The sequence below is a fragment of the Triticum dicoccoides genome, chromosome 3B, assembly GCF_002162155.2.
Source record: "Triticum dicoccoides isolate Atlit2015 ecotype Zavitan chromosome 3B, WEW_v2.0, whole genome shotgun sequence".
Lineage (NCBI taxonomy): Eukaryota > Viridiplantae > Streptophyta > Magnoliopsida > Poales > Poaceae > Triticum > Triticum dicoccoides.
The window spans coordinates 105,642,510-105,658,024 of NC_041385.1; the positions used below are offsets into that span (position 1 = coordinate 105,642,510).

Genomic DNA, 15,515 nt, shown 5'->3' on the forward strand with positions numbered 1-15,515 from the left:
GATTTTCTGTTGGTCTATACTCAATTGATGTAGTTACTTGCTATTTGTGTTGGTTTTTATTGGTTCTTTACATGACTGGTGATAGTCCGATTGTTCTTGTGTTAGGTGTTGAAATTATTATAGCCACGCCAGGAAGACTAATTGATATGATGGAATCACATCACACAAATTTGCGGAGGGTCACATACCTTGTTTTAGACGAGGCAGATCGAATGCTAGACATGGGTTTTGAACCTCAGATTAAGAAAATTGTTTCTCAGGTACACCTCTTCCCTTTCCCACAACACAATTTATTGCATTATAGGGTAAATCCTGAATGTACGTGAAAATCAATGTTCTGATCTTCTCCATTTGATATGTGCCTTCTTGACTTGCACATTGTCATTTTTGCTATAAATTGAGTTATTATGATGAGGTTGTCAAATCATTTATCCACCATATAGTTATTATCCATTACCCATCAAAATTAGTATTGGCTTTACTGAAACTCGGCAAGTCTAAAAAATGATGTCAAAAGATTATATCTTGCTTCAGATTCGTCCAGATCGACAAACACTTTATTGGAGTGCTACCTGGCCAAAGGAAGTTGAGCTCCTAGCAAGGACTTTCCTTTTTGATCCATACAAGGTGAACATTGTGCCCACAGTTCGTTGTGCTAGCGGATTTCTTACATACTACTAGTATGAAAATTTATGTGTTGCATTTCAGCAAATTTTAATTTGGCGTGATGCAGGTTATAATTGGTTCTGAAGAACTGAAAGCTAATCATGCTATTTGTCAGCATGTAGAGATATTATCTGAGAGTCAGAAGTATAACAAGTAGGATTCTGTTTCATTTTCAATTACATAATATGTACTCAAAATGCTAATACAGCGCCTTAATACTGAACCATTGTGACATAAAGGTTGGTCAATCTACTGGAGGATATAATGGATGGCAGCCGAATTTTAGTATTCATGGACACCAAGAAAGGATGCGATCAGATCACCCGACAGCTTCGAATGGATGGTTGGCCTGCTCTGTCTATCCATGGTGACAAGAGCCAAGCTGAAAGAGATTGGGTTCTTTCTGAATTCAAGTCAGGGAAAAGCCCTATTATGACAGCTACTGATGTTGCTGCTCGAGGCTTAGGTATACAGAAATTCCCTCAGAAACAATAAGTTATAAATTAGGTAACACAGGTAGATTAATATGTATTCTGTATATCTTGAAAACAGATGTTAAGGATGTCAAGTATGTCATTAACTATGACTTTCCGGGGTCTCTGGAGGATTATGTCCATCGCATTGGTCGAACTGGCAGAGCTGGAGCAACAGGGACAGCCTACAGCTTTTTCACGGCTGCTAACGCCAGATTTGCCAAGGATCTTATTAGCATTTTAGTTGAAGCTGGACAAAAGGTCAGCCCTGAATTGGCTAATATGGGCCGTGGTGCACCACCTCCTTCTTTGGGTAAGTTTTCTGTTGGATTACTTTTTTTCAAGATATACAGATCTGCTGATTCTTTGTTCTGCACCCATTATTTTGTTTACCCCTAGACATTGTTGAAAGCCATCTTGTTGAGTTGGGTCTGATAATTATTGCATTTTGCAGGTTATCGTGATAGATACAGAGGGCATGGAGGTGGTCGTTCATGGAGCTGACATTAAAATATTCAGCTGTTGCAAAGAGCGATATTTGACATTTCTTTGTGGATGATCATGTATTTCTGGCTCACTGGATCTTTTGGCTAGTGTCCGGTAAAGGTGGATTTATTTACTTTGGATACCATGCTGTGTTGACTGAAACTTTTTCACCCATTCTGTCTAATAGCTAGAAATGTGTCACAATCATGCAGTTTCAGTAGAAAATAGTTCAGTTGTCAGTTTTGCTGAGTGACAGCGAAACTCATATTTTGGTCCCATCAGTGTCAATACATGACGTAATTTATTTCCATAATACCATATTCACCTACGTTGGGTCCGTAATACTGAATATCAATGCATCATTAGTTTTGCGCAGTTCCTCTTCTGTTTGTTTTCCTCTTGTCACTGATGAGAAATAACTGTTGTGGTTGTCAGCTGGAACCTAGAATGGGGTTTCTTCCAATTGGTACAGTGAGATTTCCCCCCCTCTCACCATGTCACGATAAATGTAGATCGTATGGTATGGATGGTCACAGCTTCCCTTCATAAGGTTGTGGTCATAAGCATTGTTCGAACTAGACGGCCATGATAGGTGTTTGCCCGACATAGGATACTTTTGACACCATGATTGAGTTAAAAGTTCTGCACACGATGTAAGAAACATCTCTGTCAGAATGTTGTCCCATAGTGTTCTTTTGCTTAGATTTTGCATGGGGTGCATGACAAGTCAATGCCCCTACATGGAAATTGCAGTGTGAAGTTAATGACCCTGCTGGGCAGTGCTTCCCTCTAGTGGTTGCTGCTGATATATCCACATCTTTGTTAGTACCATCTTCAGCTTCCCACCAGCTTTTGCTGTACTGGTCCACGATCTTATGGTAAATAAGATCTGCCAGAACAAATTGATTTGTGGTCCTTGCTGCTGTTGCATGTCTAATACTACATCTGTCATTTGGAGTTATCTATCATGATGCCTGAAAACCGGATTTTGTTTCTACGAAGAGACTCTCTTGTTGCAGTCAGGTCCACAGTTACTTTGCAGTTTGTACCACTGCCTTGTTGAGCGTATCTTATCGCCATTTCTACATCAAAAATATGTTGGTCCTGCTATACATGTTCTTAGTACATCCGCACAGTCTTGTCTATTACTCTTGGGGCTCAAAGTTTGTTGGGTGCAATCTGCACTACAAGTTCTCTTCGGTGACCTATATTTCATCATCGGTATTTACATTAAGTCGCCTATTTGAGCTCCAATCTTACCGGTCTCATTATTTGTCCCTGCGAGCTCCCATATTGTTTTCTTTTTCAGTTGAAAGTTTGTGTTATCCCACTTGGTTGATTCCTGATTACTGTGTGGATTCCCACTTATTTCAGCTCATGGTCTTAGATCAGTGTCTCTGAACCTTTGTAGTCTGCCATTTCACTTTGTGTTAGCATTATGGTGTCCATGTGTCAAGTTGCTATCTGTCCTCTTCATGTGTCCAACTGCATATCTATGGGCATCTGTATTTGCTCATTCAGTAGGCCTCCGCTGGGTCTTGTTGTGGTCCGTACTACAGCTTTTGTGTCGCTAATAACGCTACAAGTTACCTCAGGTCAGCAAGTTTATCTACGTAAGCTGGAGGGGAAAGGAATGTTAAGTATATAGATCATCATCATTGTGCCCGACAGAGACAGCTTGTGCCCATGCCCATGCTCTGCCTCTCGTGCTCCCCAAAGCCCATCTCATTTAGTCGCTGCCGGGCACACCGGTCAGGAAGCTGCAGCAGAGGCCAGCCAAGCTAGATAGTAGATGTTGGTGTTAGATCGTAGCAGTAGCTGGATCTTCTTTGCGATCGCGAGGAATGACTTGCGTTGCAAACAAACCCTTGGTTTCTCTCTAGCATGCTTCATAGGAACCTAGCTTACATAATGGAAACAAGAAAGGACAAGTACTCATAAAAGGAAGAAGCCTGTGATCTTGAGATACCACTCTCTACTACTCCCTCTGTAAAGAAGTATAAAAGCATTTAGATCACTACTTCAGTGATCTAAATCGTTTGTATATTTCTTTACGGAGAGAGTAGTATACTACGTGTTTATGCTTGGCAATTTCAGCCGTCTGCTCTTGAAAGCATCCCCCAAAAGGATCCAGCTCCTTTGCCCTTTCTTTCACTGGATGTGACAGCATCTCTTTGCAGCTGCAACTGAAAATTTGCAGGATCCAACAAAGCTGAACTCACACTGTCCATCCATCTATCCATCCATCCTCTCCATGTTGGACTTCTCTGGTATCTCTCTAGGACCTATGTACTTCCCGCTGGACTAGAAATCGATAGATGGCGGTAGGGTAGGGACATGGATCCTCTACGTAGCAATCCCTGATATACCCTGCCTTTGAGTCATTGACAGGCGGGCCCCATGCTTCGTGGGACCCATCTGTCAGTGACTCAAAGGTAAAATAGCCCACATCAGGGGATCCTCATCCGGTAGGGTATACCAGCCTACAACCAAAGCCCTTAGCGGTAGGGGTGCACGACCTAGCCCCAACCCAACTTTATTGATCAGACACAGCCCCAGCTTTGCAGCGGCCGAAAGTCCTATCACCTGGTTGCATTGCGTTGCCATCACACGCAGGGCCATCTAGCATTTTCTTTTGCGGGGAAAAAGCTTTTCATTGATCAACCATGATGATTACTACATTCAGAATCACACCATTAGGGGGGTTTCAGAGCCAACACGCCGCGCGCTGCTGCGTATCGACCCATGCAAGCAAGCAAGCAAACCACCTAGCATTTCAAACCATGGAGCAAAGCAGATGGCAAAGTTCTTCCATGTATACATAGATGATATATCTATTCCTTGTGACACAAGCACTATACTACTACTTATACTACTATAACAGCATGCATCATCGGTCAGAGTCTCCCTCTGCTATGATTAACGAGCCACAGTGATCATCAGTGGCACCTACTACTCCTTGGCTAATTAAGCTCCCCTACAACACTTCTACATGCCCCCCTATGTACTCACATCAGATGTTGCCTAGCTAGCTTACTCCTTGAAGGGGCTTTTAACCTTGCTATGGATAACACCACATACTTGTAGCAGTAGCATTATGTATATGCACATGTAACTTGAGCCTTTGGCTGGCTTGGCTGCTGCCGGGAGTTGATCAAGGACGATGGTCCGAGTAACGGGTAGCTAGTCTTTGGCGGTGACCCTGATGGGCATGCCTCCCTTGAGGCGCACGGTGGGGAAGTTGACGATGTGGTCCTCCTCGGCCACCCACCTGCATCCATTCCAATCCAACGTCATTGTCATTGTCAGGCAACAAACGATAGTACATCATACATATATGTCGTGGATCTCGCCGTCAGCCACACGATCTTGATGCGCATGCATCTCAGCATTAATCTGCTTGTTTTATTTTTATTTAGTAGTGTGCGGTGCAGTGCCCACTTGCATATACTCCTACTACTACTATGCAATAGGTTATAGGAGTGTAAAAAATATGTGCAAATCTTGATGGGCACAAACATATGCTACCAACAGGCTCATATTCTACTACGTACTGGCCAAGGTGAAAAACGTAAAGGGCGATTGTTTTTTGTGGTACGTACTGCAAATGCAAAGAAACAAAAACAGCCATGCTGCCATGCAGCGGCGCCATGCCCTGGCGCGCCGGTCAAAGTGAGAGGCGCATGCGCGCGCATATTTTATTGGGTTTCTTTCATGCAGCAGCAGCTCAATCACGATCCGGACCGGAGCAGACACGAAGCATGTCATCCGTCTGATCCAGCCGGTCGAGCACTCCCGTTTGACCACCAGAGGAGTCAACCGCCACATTACATGCATGTCGCCAAACTTTTCCACCACGTAGTGCAGTATGTACGTAGGAGTATTCCACAGGCCGATAGACCGATGACGTACGTGCCCATATACCAGTATAGTGCACTTGGACTTTGGATCATGCGGCCGCCCCACTGGAGCAGCACTATAGCGCGTACCTAGTCACCTACTGCACTACGCCGTGCGGGCACTGTGCGGCAGCGGCCGCCGACGACTGGCACGTGCGGATGCCGGCGCCGCAGCGGCAGGCACAAGGGTGGGTGCGGGTGTCCCCCTCGCACGTGCTGGTGGGGGGTGCGGCGCATGTCGTGTCGACGCCGCACGCGTACATAGCTGTGAACACGCACTGGGTATGGATGATGCTTGTGTACACACGTGCGGCCGGCGTGCCCTTGTGCTCGGTCTTCGGTCTCGATCCCACACGGACGGACGGACGCACGCGTGCGGCCGCTACGAGTAGGAGCCATATAGCCTTCCTCCTAGCCCTCCTATGGCATGGTAGGAGTCGGCGCTACTTGTTGGTGGCCGGCCGCGTCGCACGTGTGGCCCCACGCGCCAACGGAACGGACCCCCCCGTCCCTCCTCTCTCGACGCAAAGCCCAACCTCTATATAGGCAGGGTCCGTCGGTGTAGGGTAGTGTGGTAGTGTAGGGGTCCCTTCCCTTGGCCTGGGCCTGGACCTGGACCTCCCTAGCTAGCTTTCATCTGCCTGTACTGTCATAGATTGAAGAAGATCCGAACCTCCCTTCCCAAATTATTGGCGACCCCGGTCGACCGATATCACGTCAATGCACCCAGTGCAAACAGCAGTATTTCGGCGAAGAATGCGCGGCGTAATTTTACAGTCTTTGAGAGGGGGAAATGGTGCGTTATCTGACACTCAAGCGGAGACCAAAGGCTTGGCCGACTCTCTCTAATGTAAAAAACGCTGGAGGGAGTAAAATCTAATAAGTTGTGCGGGCGAATCAAGTCTTAAAATATCTCTTCGTGCTACGACCTCTGTTACTAGGACATTGTATATACATGCATTGTGCGTTAGAATGGCAAAGAAAACAAAGCTATTTGCTAGGCTCAAGTGATGTGATGGGGAGATGAGAGACATGTCTATATATCCGAGTGGTTCTCGATCATTTATGCATGCAACCAACGATGAAGGACCGGAGAGTAGCTGGCAGGCAGGCTAGGTGGTGTGATGCTTGCATGCACGGGTGAGAATGAGAGCGGGAGCGACGAGTGATCCATGAATACATACATACCTGAAGCTGGTGACCAAGTGGTGGAGAAAGATGGAAGCTTCCAGCCTGGCCAGATCCAGGCCCGGGCACAGCCTCTGCCCACCACCAAAAGGGGTGAAGCTGCTAGTGCTCATGTCCTTCTCCTGTTGATTGACACACTTTTTTTTTCAGACCGATAAACACATTATTAGGTTTCCCAAAATCAAATGGCAATCATATAAAGCTCCACAACTGGTATAGCACAGCACCCCACCATTTTTCATCATTTTTCCTTTTAGGTTATTCCTATCATGCATGATTTGCTCAGCGTTTCGTGTTCTTAAACCCACATGCCAGGAGTCCCACAAGACCCACTCATCGAACCCCCCTACCATGTTGGTGTTGCCTAAAGGAGTAGCAACTGGATGAGCATCTCTACCAAATGTGGGGCTCGTCCTCACCTTCCACCTCCATGGATTGAACTTGCAGGGATCCTTGTAGAGCATGTCGTCGAGGTGGACCGACCGGAAGTACATGAACACACGCCATCCTTTGGGGATGAGATGCCCCTTCACTTCGACGTCGCGGACCGCCTTGCGCATGATCCCACTGATGATGTTCCCAATCCGCAGCGTCTCCGTTATCACCTACATGTAAAATGTCTTATTTATAGAATGGAAACGAAGATATTATGTAAATCAAGGTGCTAATCTTGATAGTATTTCTTACATGCTGCGTGAATGACAAGGACATGTAGTCAGTCCATTGCAAGGTTTCACCCAGGTCGGTTTTTCTCATCTTGAGCTGCATGTTCTCCTCCTGGCACAGTCAAAATGTGTCACCAATCATTGTCGCATAAAATGATTAGTACCCCCTCAGTCCCATAATGTAAGGAGTTTTTTTGACAGTCTCGTAATGTAAGAAGTTTTTTTGACAACATTATGGGACTGAGGGAGTACTACTGAAATAAAAGGTCCCAAATTTTTTTCTACCGCAGGAAAAATCGAGATAGCTATTACCTAGGCATGTTCCCTAACAGTACTTGGCCCGCAGAGGCTTGAATGAGTTCATTGTTCACATGGCATCAAGACAGAAACAGAGTCGACACACGAGTAATTTCTACACACTGTAGCGCTGTAAATGGAAACTAGTGAATGGCATGATGCTGCTGCTTGCGCAATAGGATGTACTACATGCTAGCTAGGGAATGTTCACGGCCCTTCTGTTTCACCAACTGATGAAACTGTATCTCAGAAACATACATGTACTACTCCAGAAACAACAATAGTGATTGGTTTGATTTACCATTTTGTTCTGTTCAACTTAGTTTTTCATAGGGTGGAAATTAGTTAACAGTGGTACATGAGTAGATATTTTGGTTGCACTAGCTGGACAAATTAGCACTTGCCATCATGCCATCAGGTGTCAAAAGCTATGTGACAAGGATTAGGTGCCATGACAGTGTCCAAAATAAAGTAAAGCGACGGCATAGTAGAGTAAGTAACAACATGACTGATGAATCGACCGAGTTAGATGCCACATCTCATGATGCTAAGCACTTGAGTGTGAAGGTGGTGGCCAATTTCGATGGGATGTGTGTGTACCTGACATTATCCATTAACAATGTGTGTGTGTGCATGTCTTGTTGCAGAGTTGGGCTACAGTTTTTTAGGCACATAGGTAGTGTAAACAACAATAGTTAATCCTCACGTCACGTAGATGCCAACAAGAAAGGCATGGACCAAGGTTGGCACGATCCTTTATGTGATGACAACGATCTAAAAAATTCTTCTGTACTACCTCCAGTTTTGCTCAAGACACAGATGAACTGAACTGTGTGACACCCGCAAAAAAAAAGAATTGAATTATGTGAGAAGTAAAAGACGAGTTCATGTCTGGCTTGAATTGGCAGGTTTGCGATGTTCATGCACATTCAGCAAAAAAAAAAAAGATAACTGTTGATTCTAATTTGTTCAGATTAATCAGTTGGGCTCTGGCTCCAGCTGACCAGAATGCTGACAGAAACTAAGTAGTATCAGTGAGATGGAGTTTTAGAAGGTACCTCAAGCTGTTGCAAGGCGAGGGGGCACTCGCTGAGGAACTTGACGGCGAGCGTGATGAGCACCGGCACGGAGTCCTCGGCGGGGATCATGAAGTCGATCATGTTGTCGGATATGAGCTCGTCGGTGAGCTCCTCACTGCCGTCGCCCATGAGCACGTCGATGGCGTCTCTCGGCGCGCCGCCGCCGTCGAGGGCCCTCCTCCTCCTCTTCTCCTGTATGATCCTCTGTACGACCCTCGCCATCCTCTTCTTGGCCTGCACGCACGGGCGCACCCAGAGAGAAAGAGAAGTGAGCAGAAGGAACAACGATGGTGGCGTTGTGACATTGATGCCTTTCGTCTCGCTGCCATATTGGCAGGTGCATGGGACTATGGGAGAGACAGTTGCAGCGTGTGGGTGTGCATGCATGGATGGATGGGTGGAGAGCGAGTGAAATGAAAGAGGGTAGTAGTACGTACCTGGAGGGATCTGTAGAGCCTAGTCCCTGGCAGCTTAATGGGAAGGGACATGAGTCCGACAATAAATTCCTGGAATTGCTGCTTGAGCTGCTGCATCTCTGGGCCTGCCTCCAGCCCGATCAGAGCCCGCACCAGGATCTGGAACACAATCTGCAACACGCACACACCACATTCATCATTCATTCATTCATGTCCCTCCAGTAGTACTACTCTTAAATCATTTTCATGTAATATTGCAAGGCGCCTCTTCATCTAGATTTTGCTTGAAATGCAGTGAATTCGCCGCAAAATTTCCACATGTAGCTCAAATTCACCGCATGCAAGTTGCGACGTTTCCTTCCCCCTCGCAAGGTGACTAGGAAAAGTCTTTCTCCCCTCGAGCTTACGTCTGTCGCTCTGGTGGCCGGTGACGGGCAGGGTAAATCCTAATGCCTCGACTCCAGCCAGTAGATAAGTTAGGGTTTTAGGATGTTTGTACTCCCTCTCTATATTGATTTAAACGATCTTATATTTATTTAAAGAGGAAGTACTTATCATGAACCTCTATAATAGGTGTGTGTCTTTAAAAAGAATCACCAAACGGTATACTAATAAGTACTCCTCCTTCACACCAGTACGTATCACTGTGACTGTAACAGTACATCCCTTGCGAGGAGAGATGATTTCTTTTGCTCGCTGGTGGTAATAATCAAATCCTGCGTGTGGGCCCCACCGAGGGTAGGGAGGGGGCGGAATTGAATGGGGGAGGAGAAACACAGGGTAGGCACCAGCAGCTCCCCACAATCTCATTAAGATGCCGCACCCGCACAGTCACAGTCTCCCAACCCCCCTCCCCTTCACTCTCTCTCTATCTCTAGCACACGCACGTCACAGGCATGGCGAGGAGAGAGAGACCCCACCCCCTTTCGGGGTTGGGCTTCCCCTTCCTTCCATGTGGTGACACGGCGCCGCACGTGTGCACGCCGGTGTGCGCGCCATACGACCGCTACTTGTAGTAATCCAATTCAATCCATCCCGATTCTTTCTTTCTCTCTGACGCACGTACGCACACGTCGTCGTACCTAGAGGCTAGACTCGTCGTCGTAGTGCTAGAAATCGAGCTATCGATCGATCGAGGGGGAGACGGTGGTTGTACGATGAGATGAGAAAATGGATGGATGGAGGGAGATGGTATGTAGGCAGGGGACGTACCGTCTTGGCGTGGTCCTGGATGCGGAGGCGCGCGCCGGGCCCCTGCTCGCGCCAGGCGGCGAGCGCCGGGGCGAGGAGGCGCTGCATGTCGGCGGTGACCTGCGCCTTGAGCTGCGGCGACTTGAAGAAGGCGCCGACGAGGCCGTGGACGCGGCGCTGCAGGCTGCCGTTGATGACGAGGATGGAGGACTTGCCCATGAGCTCCGTCAGCGACCGCGGGTACCACGGTACGAACGACCGCGCGTCGCTCTGCAGCACGAACCGGTTCACCTCCGCGTCCGCCGTCACTACCGTCGCCGACCCGAACAGGTGCGACCGGAACACCGCGCTGCCGTACCTGCATGCACGCGCCGCGCCCGTGTCAGTACAGTACCACGCACGCACGTGCATGCGCGCGCGCTGGCATGGCATGGCATGGCATCGATGGACGGATGATGCCACGCGCACGCGTGCCGCCACTGTGCTGCGCCAGGGAAAAGAGACGAGTCTGACGGCTTAATTTTACTCACCGGAGGCGGCGCTTGTCAACGAACGCCTCGGGGCGTGGGGAGTAGGCGCAGGAGACGAAGTCCAGCGTCTCGCCGACGACCGGCCACCCGAAGCTGCCGGGAGGGAGCTGCGCCCCCGTCTTCATCGCCCGCCTTCTCGGCCTCGCCACGGCCGGGAACAGCCTGAAGCACAGCAGCCACGCGGCGGCCAGGAGGGCCCCGGCGGCCGCGCACGTCGACGGCGCCGGCCAAGAAACGGACATCGCCGGAGGCAATTGCTGTCACACCGTGTCTGCGAGCGTGTGTGTGCAATATCCTTGCACCGACCGACCCGGCCGGCCTTCTGATGGCGCGGTGCGGTGTAGTGGAGGTGGAGGCACGCGACTACGAGAGGACGAGAGGTTCAGAGGAGAGGAGCACTTATATGTAGGCGAGTGGGGAGGAACAGAATTGGCAGCAGCCAAGCGCAAAAGGTACGGGCGAAGGCGAGCAGGAGAGAGATTTTCTGAATATAAGCAATTGGGAGGATTGAGATTTCGTATAGTAGTATATGTTTTTTGCTTAGTCTCCACATCTATCATTGTGTATCGTGGCACAGTGTTGGTACTATGGACGGAGTACTGGCTACATATATCTTCCTTCGCTATTTTTGTGTGTTTCTTTTTCTCTGTCCGCTGTCCGTGTCCGGGAGATTGTGAGTCCCGAGCAGAACCGATGCGGGTGATGGGTGATGCCAGATGCTCACCCCTCGTGTGTGCACATGTGGGGCCCAACAAGGATATCTCTACTACAGTAGTAAACCTCTATTTTTTTCCGATAAAGGACATTTTATGTAATAGATATATCGAGGTGATACAATCATATCGAAAGAAAGCCCGGCCTCTGCATAGCTAGACGCACACAGCCAAAAAGTCCAGAGCACCCTAAAAATAAAATAATTTGATACAATGCCAAGCAATAAATCGTGTCCAGCCTAAGGAGCGGTAGATCCTATCCGTAAATCACACCGCCATCCATGGGGTTAGAAACCCTTCCTGGCCGTACGCTCCAGCCGTGTAGACATCATCATAAAAATGTCCCTGTCTTTCGGCTTCTGCAGGATAGACCAAGTATGGAGCCATCGTGTACAAACATGAATAACCTGCATAGGAGATGAGACACATTTATTGTTAAAAACCACATCATTCCTGATAAGCCACATTGCCCAGCATAAGGCCACCGCTCCCACAAGAATATGTGCAGAAAATTGTTTATCTATACCACCGCAACCAGTTGCCGAACATATTCTGTGCACTACGTGGTGGGTATAAATTCGAAGCTACTTGGACCATAGCCCAAACTGCCCGAGCGAACTTGCACTCAAAAAATAAGTGTTTGATAGACTCTTCATGTTGGCAAAAGACACATGTCTTGAAACCATGCCAGTTTCGTCTTGTCAGATTATCTCTAGTTAGGATGACTCCTTTGTTAAGAAACCAGAGGAAAATCTTCACTCTTAGGGGAATTTTTAGCTTCCACAATTTCCTGTTATCTACAGGAACATCACAATGAACCATTGCATCATACATGGATTTGACCGAGAATTTGCCATTCTGATGCAAGTTCCATCGAAAAGTGTCCGGCTCATCTGACAGTTGAATGTCCTCCAAGCGAGTGAGTAATTCATTCCATGCTGTCAGACGAGTGCCCAAAAGATCCCTATGGGAAGAAATATGAGGGTTTTCCTGTCCTAATACTTGTTTGATCGTGACAAATTTATGTCTGACGATCCGGTACAAGCTCGGATATTGCACCATTAGTGGAGTGTTCCCTAGCCAGGTATCTTCCCAGAAACGAACTTGAGCACCGTCCCTAACCAAGAAGGTCCCAAATTGGAAGAAGAATTCCTTGGCCTTCATGACACCACTCCAAAAATGTGAATCCCCAGGTTTCCAATGAATTTGAGAAATGGCATTGGATCCCACATACTTGTTGCGAATGATTTCCTGCCATACTCCATTCTCAGTGAGTAGTTTATAGACCCACTTGCTGAGAAGAGCGATATTTTTAATCTCAAGGTCTTGGATTCCCAGTCCCCCTTGGCTTTTAGGTCTGCATAATACGCTCCATCTAGCCAGTCTATATTTCTTGGTTTCGTTATCACACTGCCAAAAAAATCTGGATCTAAAGTAATCTAGCCGCTGTAGAACCCCTTTCGGCAGGTGGAAGAATGACAACATGTATAAAACCATATTGCTTAGGACAGAATTGATCAAGATCAATCGCCCCCCATAAGACAAGAGTTTGGCCTTCCAACTGGCTAAACGTTTCTCAAGTCTCTCTTCCACATGCTTCCACTCAGCGATAGTTAAATGCCGATAGTGTATGGGGATACCCAGATACCTAATCGGAAACTGCCCGAGCTGGCATCCAAAAATGTCGGCATACTCGGGTGCAGATTCTGCAGCATCTCCAAAGCAAAAAATTTCACTCTTATGAAAATTAATTTTGAGACCAGAAAGTTCCTCAAAGGCACATAAGAGCAGCTTGAGATTTCTTGCTTTATCTAGATCATGATCCATAAATAGAATCGTGTCATCTGCATATTGTAGAATGGATAGACCATCTTCTACCAGGTGTGGAATGACCCCGCTAATTTGACTATCCAGCTTGGCCCGCTCCACAAGGGTAGCTAGCATGTTGTCTACAATGTTAAACAAAATAGGAGATGCGGGGTCGCCTTGACGAAGCCCCTTCCTTGTCTGAAAATAGTTGCCAACGACTTCATTAAGTTTTATGGCCACACTACCGCCAGAGACAAAGCTCTCTACCTAGCGGCACCACTTTTGTGAAAACCCTTTCATGCGTAAGGTTTGCAACAGGAAGGGCCACTTAACTTTGTCGTAGGCTTTCTCAAAATCAATTTTAAGAATGACACCGTTCATTTTTTTCCGGTGTAAACCTCTACTATTAATTAGTACACTAATTAGTAAATACTAATCTAAAAAAGATCTCTACTACTCCCTCCGTACGAAAATACTTGTCCTACAAATGAATAAAATTGATGTATCTATAACTAAAATAAGTCTAGATACAACCATTTCTAGGACAAGTATTTCCGGACGGAGGGAGTATTAATTATTAATCAATAACTATTAATCTAAAAAGATCTCCACTAATTATTGATTATCCCTTTAATATAAGGCGGCTGCTACAAATCACCCGACTGATTTCCTGGGGAAATCAGTCAGGTCGTGAGCCGTTGGATCAATCGCCTCAGAGCCGTTGGATCAGTCAACGCGTTGCCGGGTCCTTCTCCTTCTCATCGAAGCCGCAACAAAGCAATGACCTGCGTCGCTGTGGGGAAGCAGCATCGCATGCTTCGCAGCAGGAGCCCTCCCTTCCCCCTCGCAGGCAGTGCAGCGATGCTCCACCGACGGGCTTCAGTGATGCTACACTTCAGCGGCAACTCTGGCGCGGCGGCGCTCCATGGCAGCACCCCGCCGCTGACTAGCACGCTCCATTGCTGCACCGAGCTCTCCATCGCAGCTTTGGGGCGCCGGCGAACGCTGCATCGCGGCACCGGTAGCCACCAGTGAAGCTTCATTGCAGCCACCAGCCGCCGGTGAAGCTCCATTGTAGCACCGCCCGCTCCAACATAGCATCATCAGCCGCCGATGGAGCTTCATTGGAGCACCGTGAGCTGCATCACTGCTCCGGGCCGCTGGCGAGCGCTGCATCGCAGCACCGGGAGTCGCCGGCAAGCGCTCCACTGCCGCACCACCGCATGACTCCTCCACCAATTTCAGCACAGCCGCGCGACCCCCCATTGCAGCGACGGTGATCCCCCTGCACCAGCGTCCGCGCCAGCTTGCAGCGGGCGTCGTCTCCTAGCTAGACACTGCAGCGCATGGCTTTCGCTTCGATTTTCATCGGAGAAAAAAGAGATGGGCAAGGGGCAGGAAGAGGCATCGGCTGAACACACCGTGGCTGAGCTCTGGGGGTCAATGATTCAGCCGATTCATTTGTGTGGCTGAGCTCTCACATGGGGATAAGGATGATGGCGGAGAAGCGGTGTGCGGGCCGGACCGGGACGCGTGTCGCGCGTCGAAGGAGGCTTACACTGCGCTGGAATCAGCCGGCTGTTTTTTAACATTTTCCTTAATATAAAGGTATTAAAGGGGAATCGGTTCCGCCTCCTCCCCTCCTTCCCGGGTTTTTTTTCTCCCCACGCACCCCTTCCTTGTCAGTTTCTCTATTGATATTTTGTAGAAAATTAAAACCAATATAAACAGAGTAACTTGAAATAATCTAAATCAAATCGGTACTTCCCAAAAATCACATCCTACATTAAGCACATCAAATCAAGTCTTCTCAAAATCACAGCTAAATAAAAACTTTCTTCCTTCACTTATGAATAAGAAAATCAAATCAAATCTTATCAAAACCTTAACGAAATAAATAAAATAATCCTTGCATTCCCCTACCCATATTCAAATCAAATTGAATCTTATCAAAATCCAGAATACAGTGGGTGTAAGGAATAATATAATTAGTGTTGAACCACTAGAATATGTATGCACCCCTTGCAATGCACGGACAATTAACTAGTTGTTGGACAAAAGGGGAGCACTGGTGTGGGCAAGGTCGTGTCGTATTCTTCCACA

General features: G+C 47.6%; 2 protein-coding genes across 3 annotated transcripts in view; one reads left to right on the plus strand and one right to left on the minus strand.

Moving 5' to 3' along the window:
• Positions 1 to 1,901, plus strand: part of LOC119275036 (DEAD-box ATP-dependent RNA helicase 20-like) — a 4,039-nt gene extending 2,138 nt beyond the window's left edge. Inside the window, exons 5-10 of the mRNA XM_037555808.1 lie at positions 94 to 260; positions 535 to 627; positions 734 to 819; positions 906 to 1,132; positions 1,219 to 1,452; positions 1,594 to 1,901. Of these exons, the coding sequence (XP_037411705.1) occupies positions 94 to 260; positions 535 to 627; positions 734 to 819; positions 906 to 1,132; positions 1,219 to 1,452; positions 1,594 to 1,643 (857 nt within the window). The 3' untranslated portion in view covers positions 1,644 to 1,901. The remainder of the gene's footprint in view (positions 1 to 93; positions 261 to 534; positions 628 to 733; positions 820 to 905; positions 1,133 to 1,218; positions 1,453 to 1,593) is intronic.
• A 2,517-nt stretch (positions 1,902 to 4,418) lies between these two features.
• Positions 4,419 to 11,342, minus strand: LOC119275034 (cytochrome P450 90D2-like). 2 transcript variants are annotated; one of them, XM_037555805.1, is made up of 8 exons: positions 10,891 to 11,342; positions 10,382 to 10,718; positions 9,191 to 9,340; positions 8,733 to 8,987; positions 7,400 to 7,489; positions 7,132 to 7,317; positions 6,713 to 6,849; positions 4,419 to 4,896 (listed from the first exon to the last, which is right to left on the minus strand). In XM_037555805.1, exons 1-8 carry the CDS (start codon positions 11,130 to 11,132, stop codon positions 4,809 to 4,811), a joined length of 1,485 nt encoding a protein of 494 aa, XP_037411702.1. In that variant the 5' UTR covers positions 11,133 to 11,342; the 3' UTR covers positions 4,419 to 4,808. The 2 variants fall into 2 exon arrangements, with proteins under 2 accessions (XP_037411702.1, XP_037411703.1); XM_037555806.1 differs by having other exon boundaries at positions 6,713 to 6,834; positions 10,891 to 11,339.
• Between the last annotated feature and the right edge of the window lie 4,173 nt (positions 11,343 to 15,515).

What these genes read in the sequence shown, in the direction of transcription:
- LOC119275034 (XM_037555805.1), bottom strand. Translation starts at nt 11,132, where the DNA reads ATGTCCGTTTCTTGGCCGGCGCCGTCGACGTGCGCGGCCGCCGGGGCC. An exon ending in TCCAGGACCACGCCAAGACG is followed by an intron (nt 9,341 to 10,381) that starts GTACGTCCCCTG and finishes TGCGTGTTGCAG; the next exon opens with ATTGTGTTCCAGATCCTGGT. An exon ending in GGCTCTACAGATCCCTCCAG is followed by an intron (nt 8,988 to 9,190) that starts GTACGTACTACT and finishes CCGTGCGTGCAG; the next exon opens with GCCAAGAAGAGGATGGCGAG.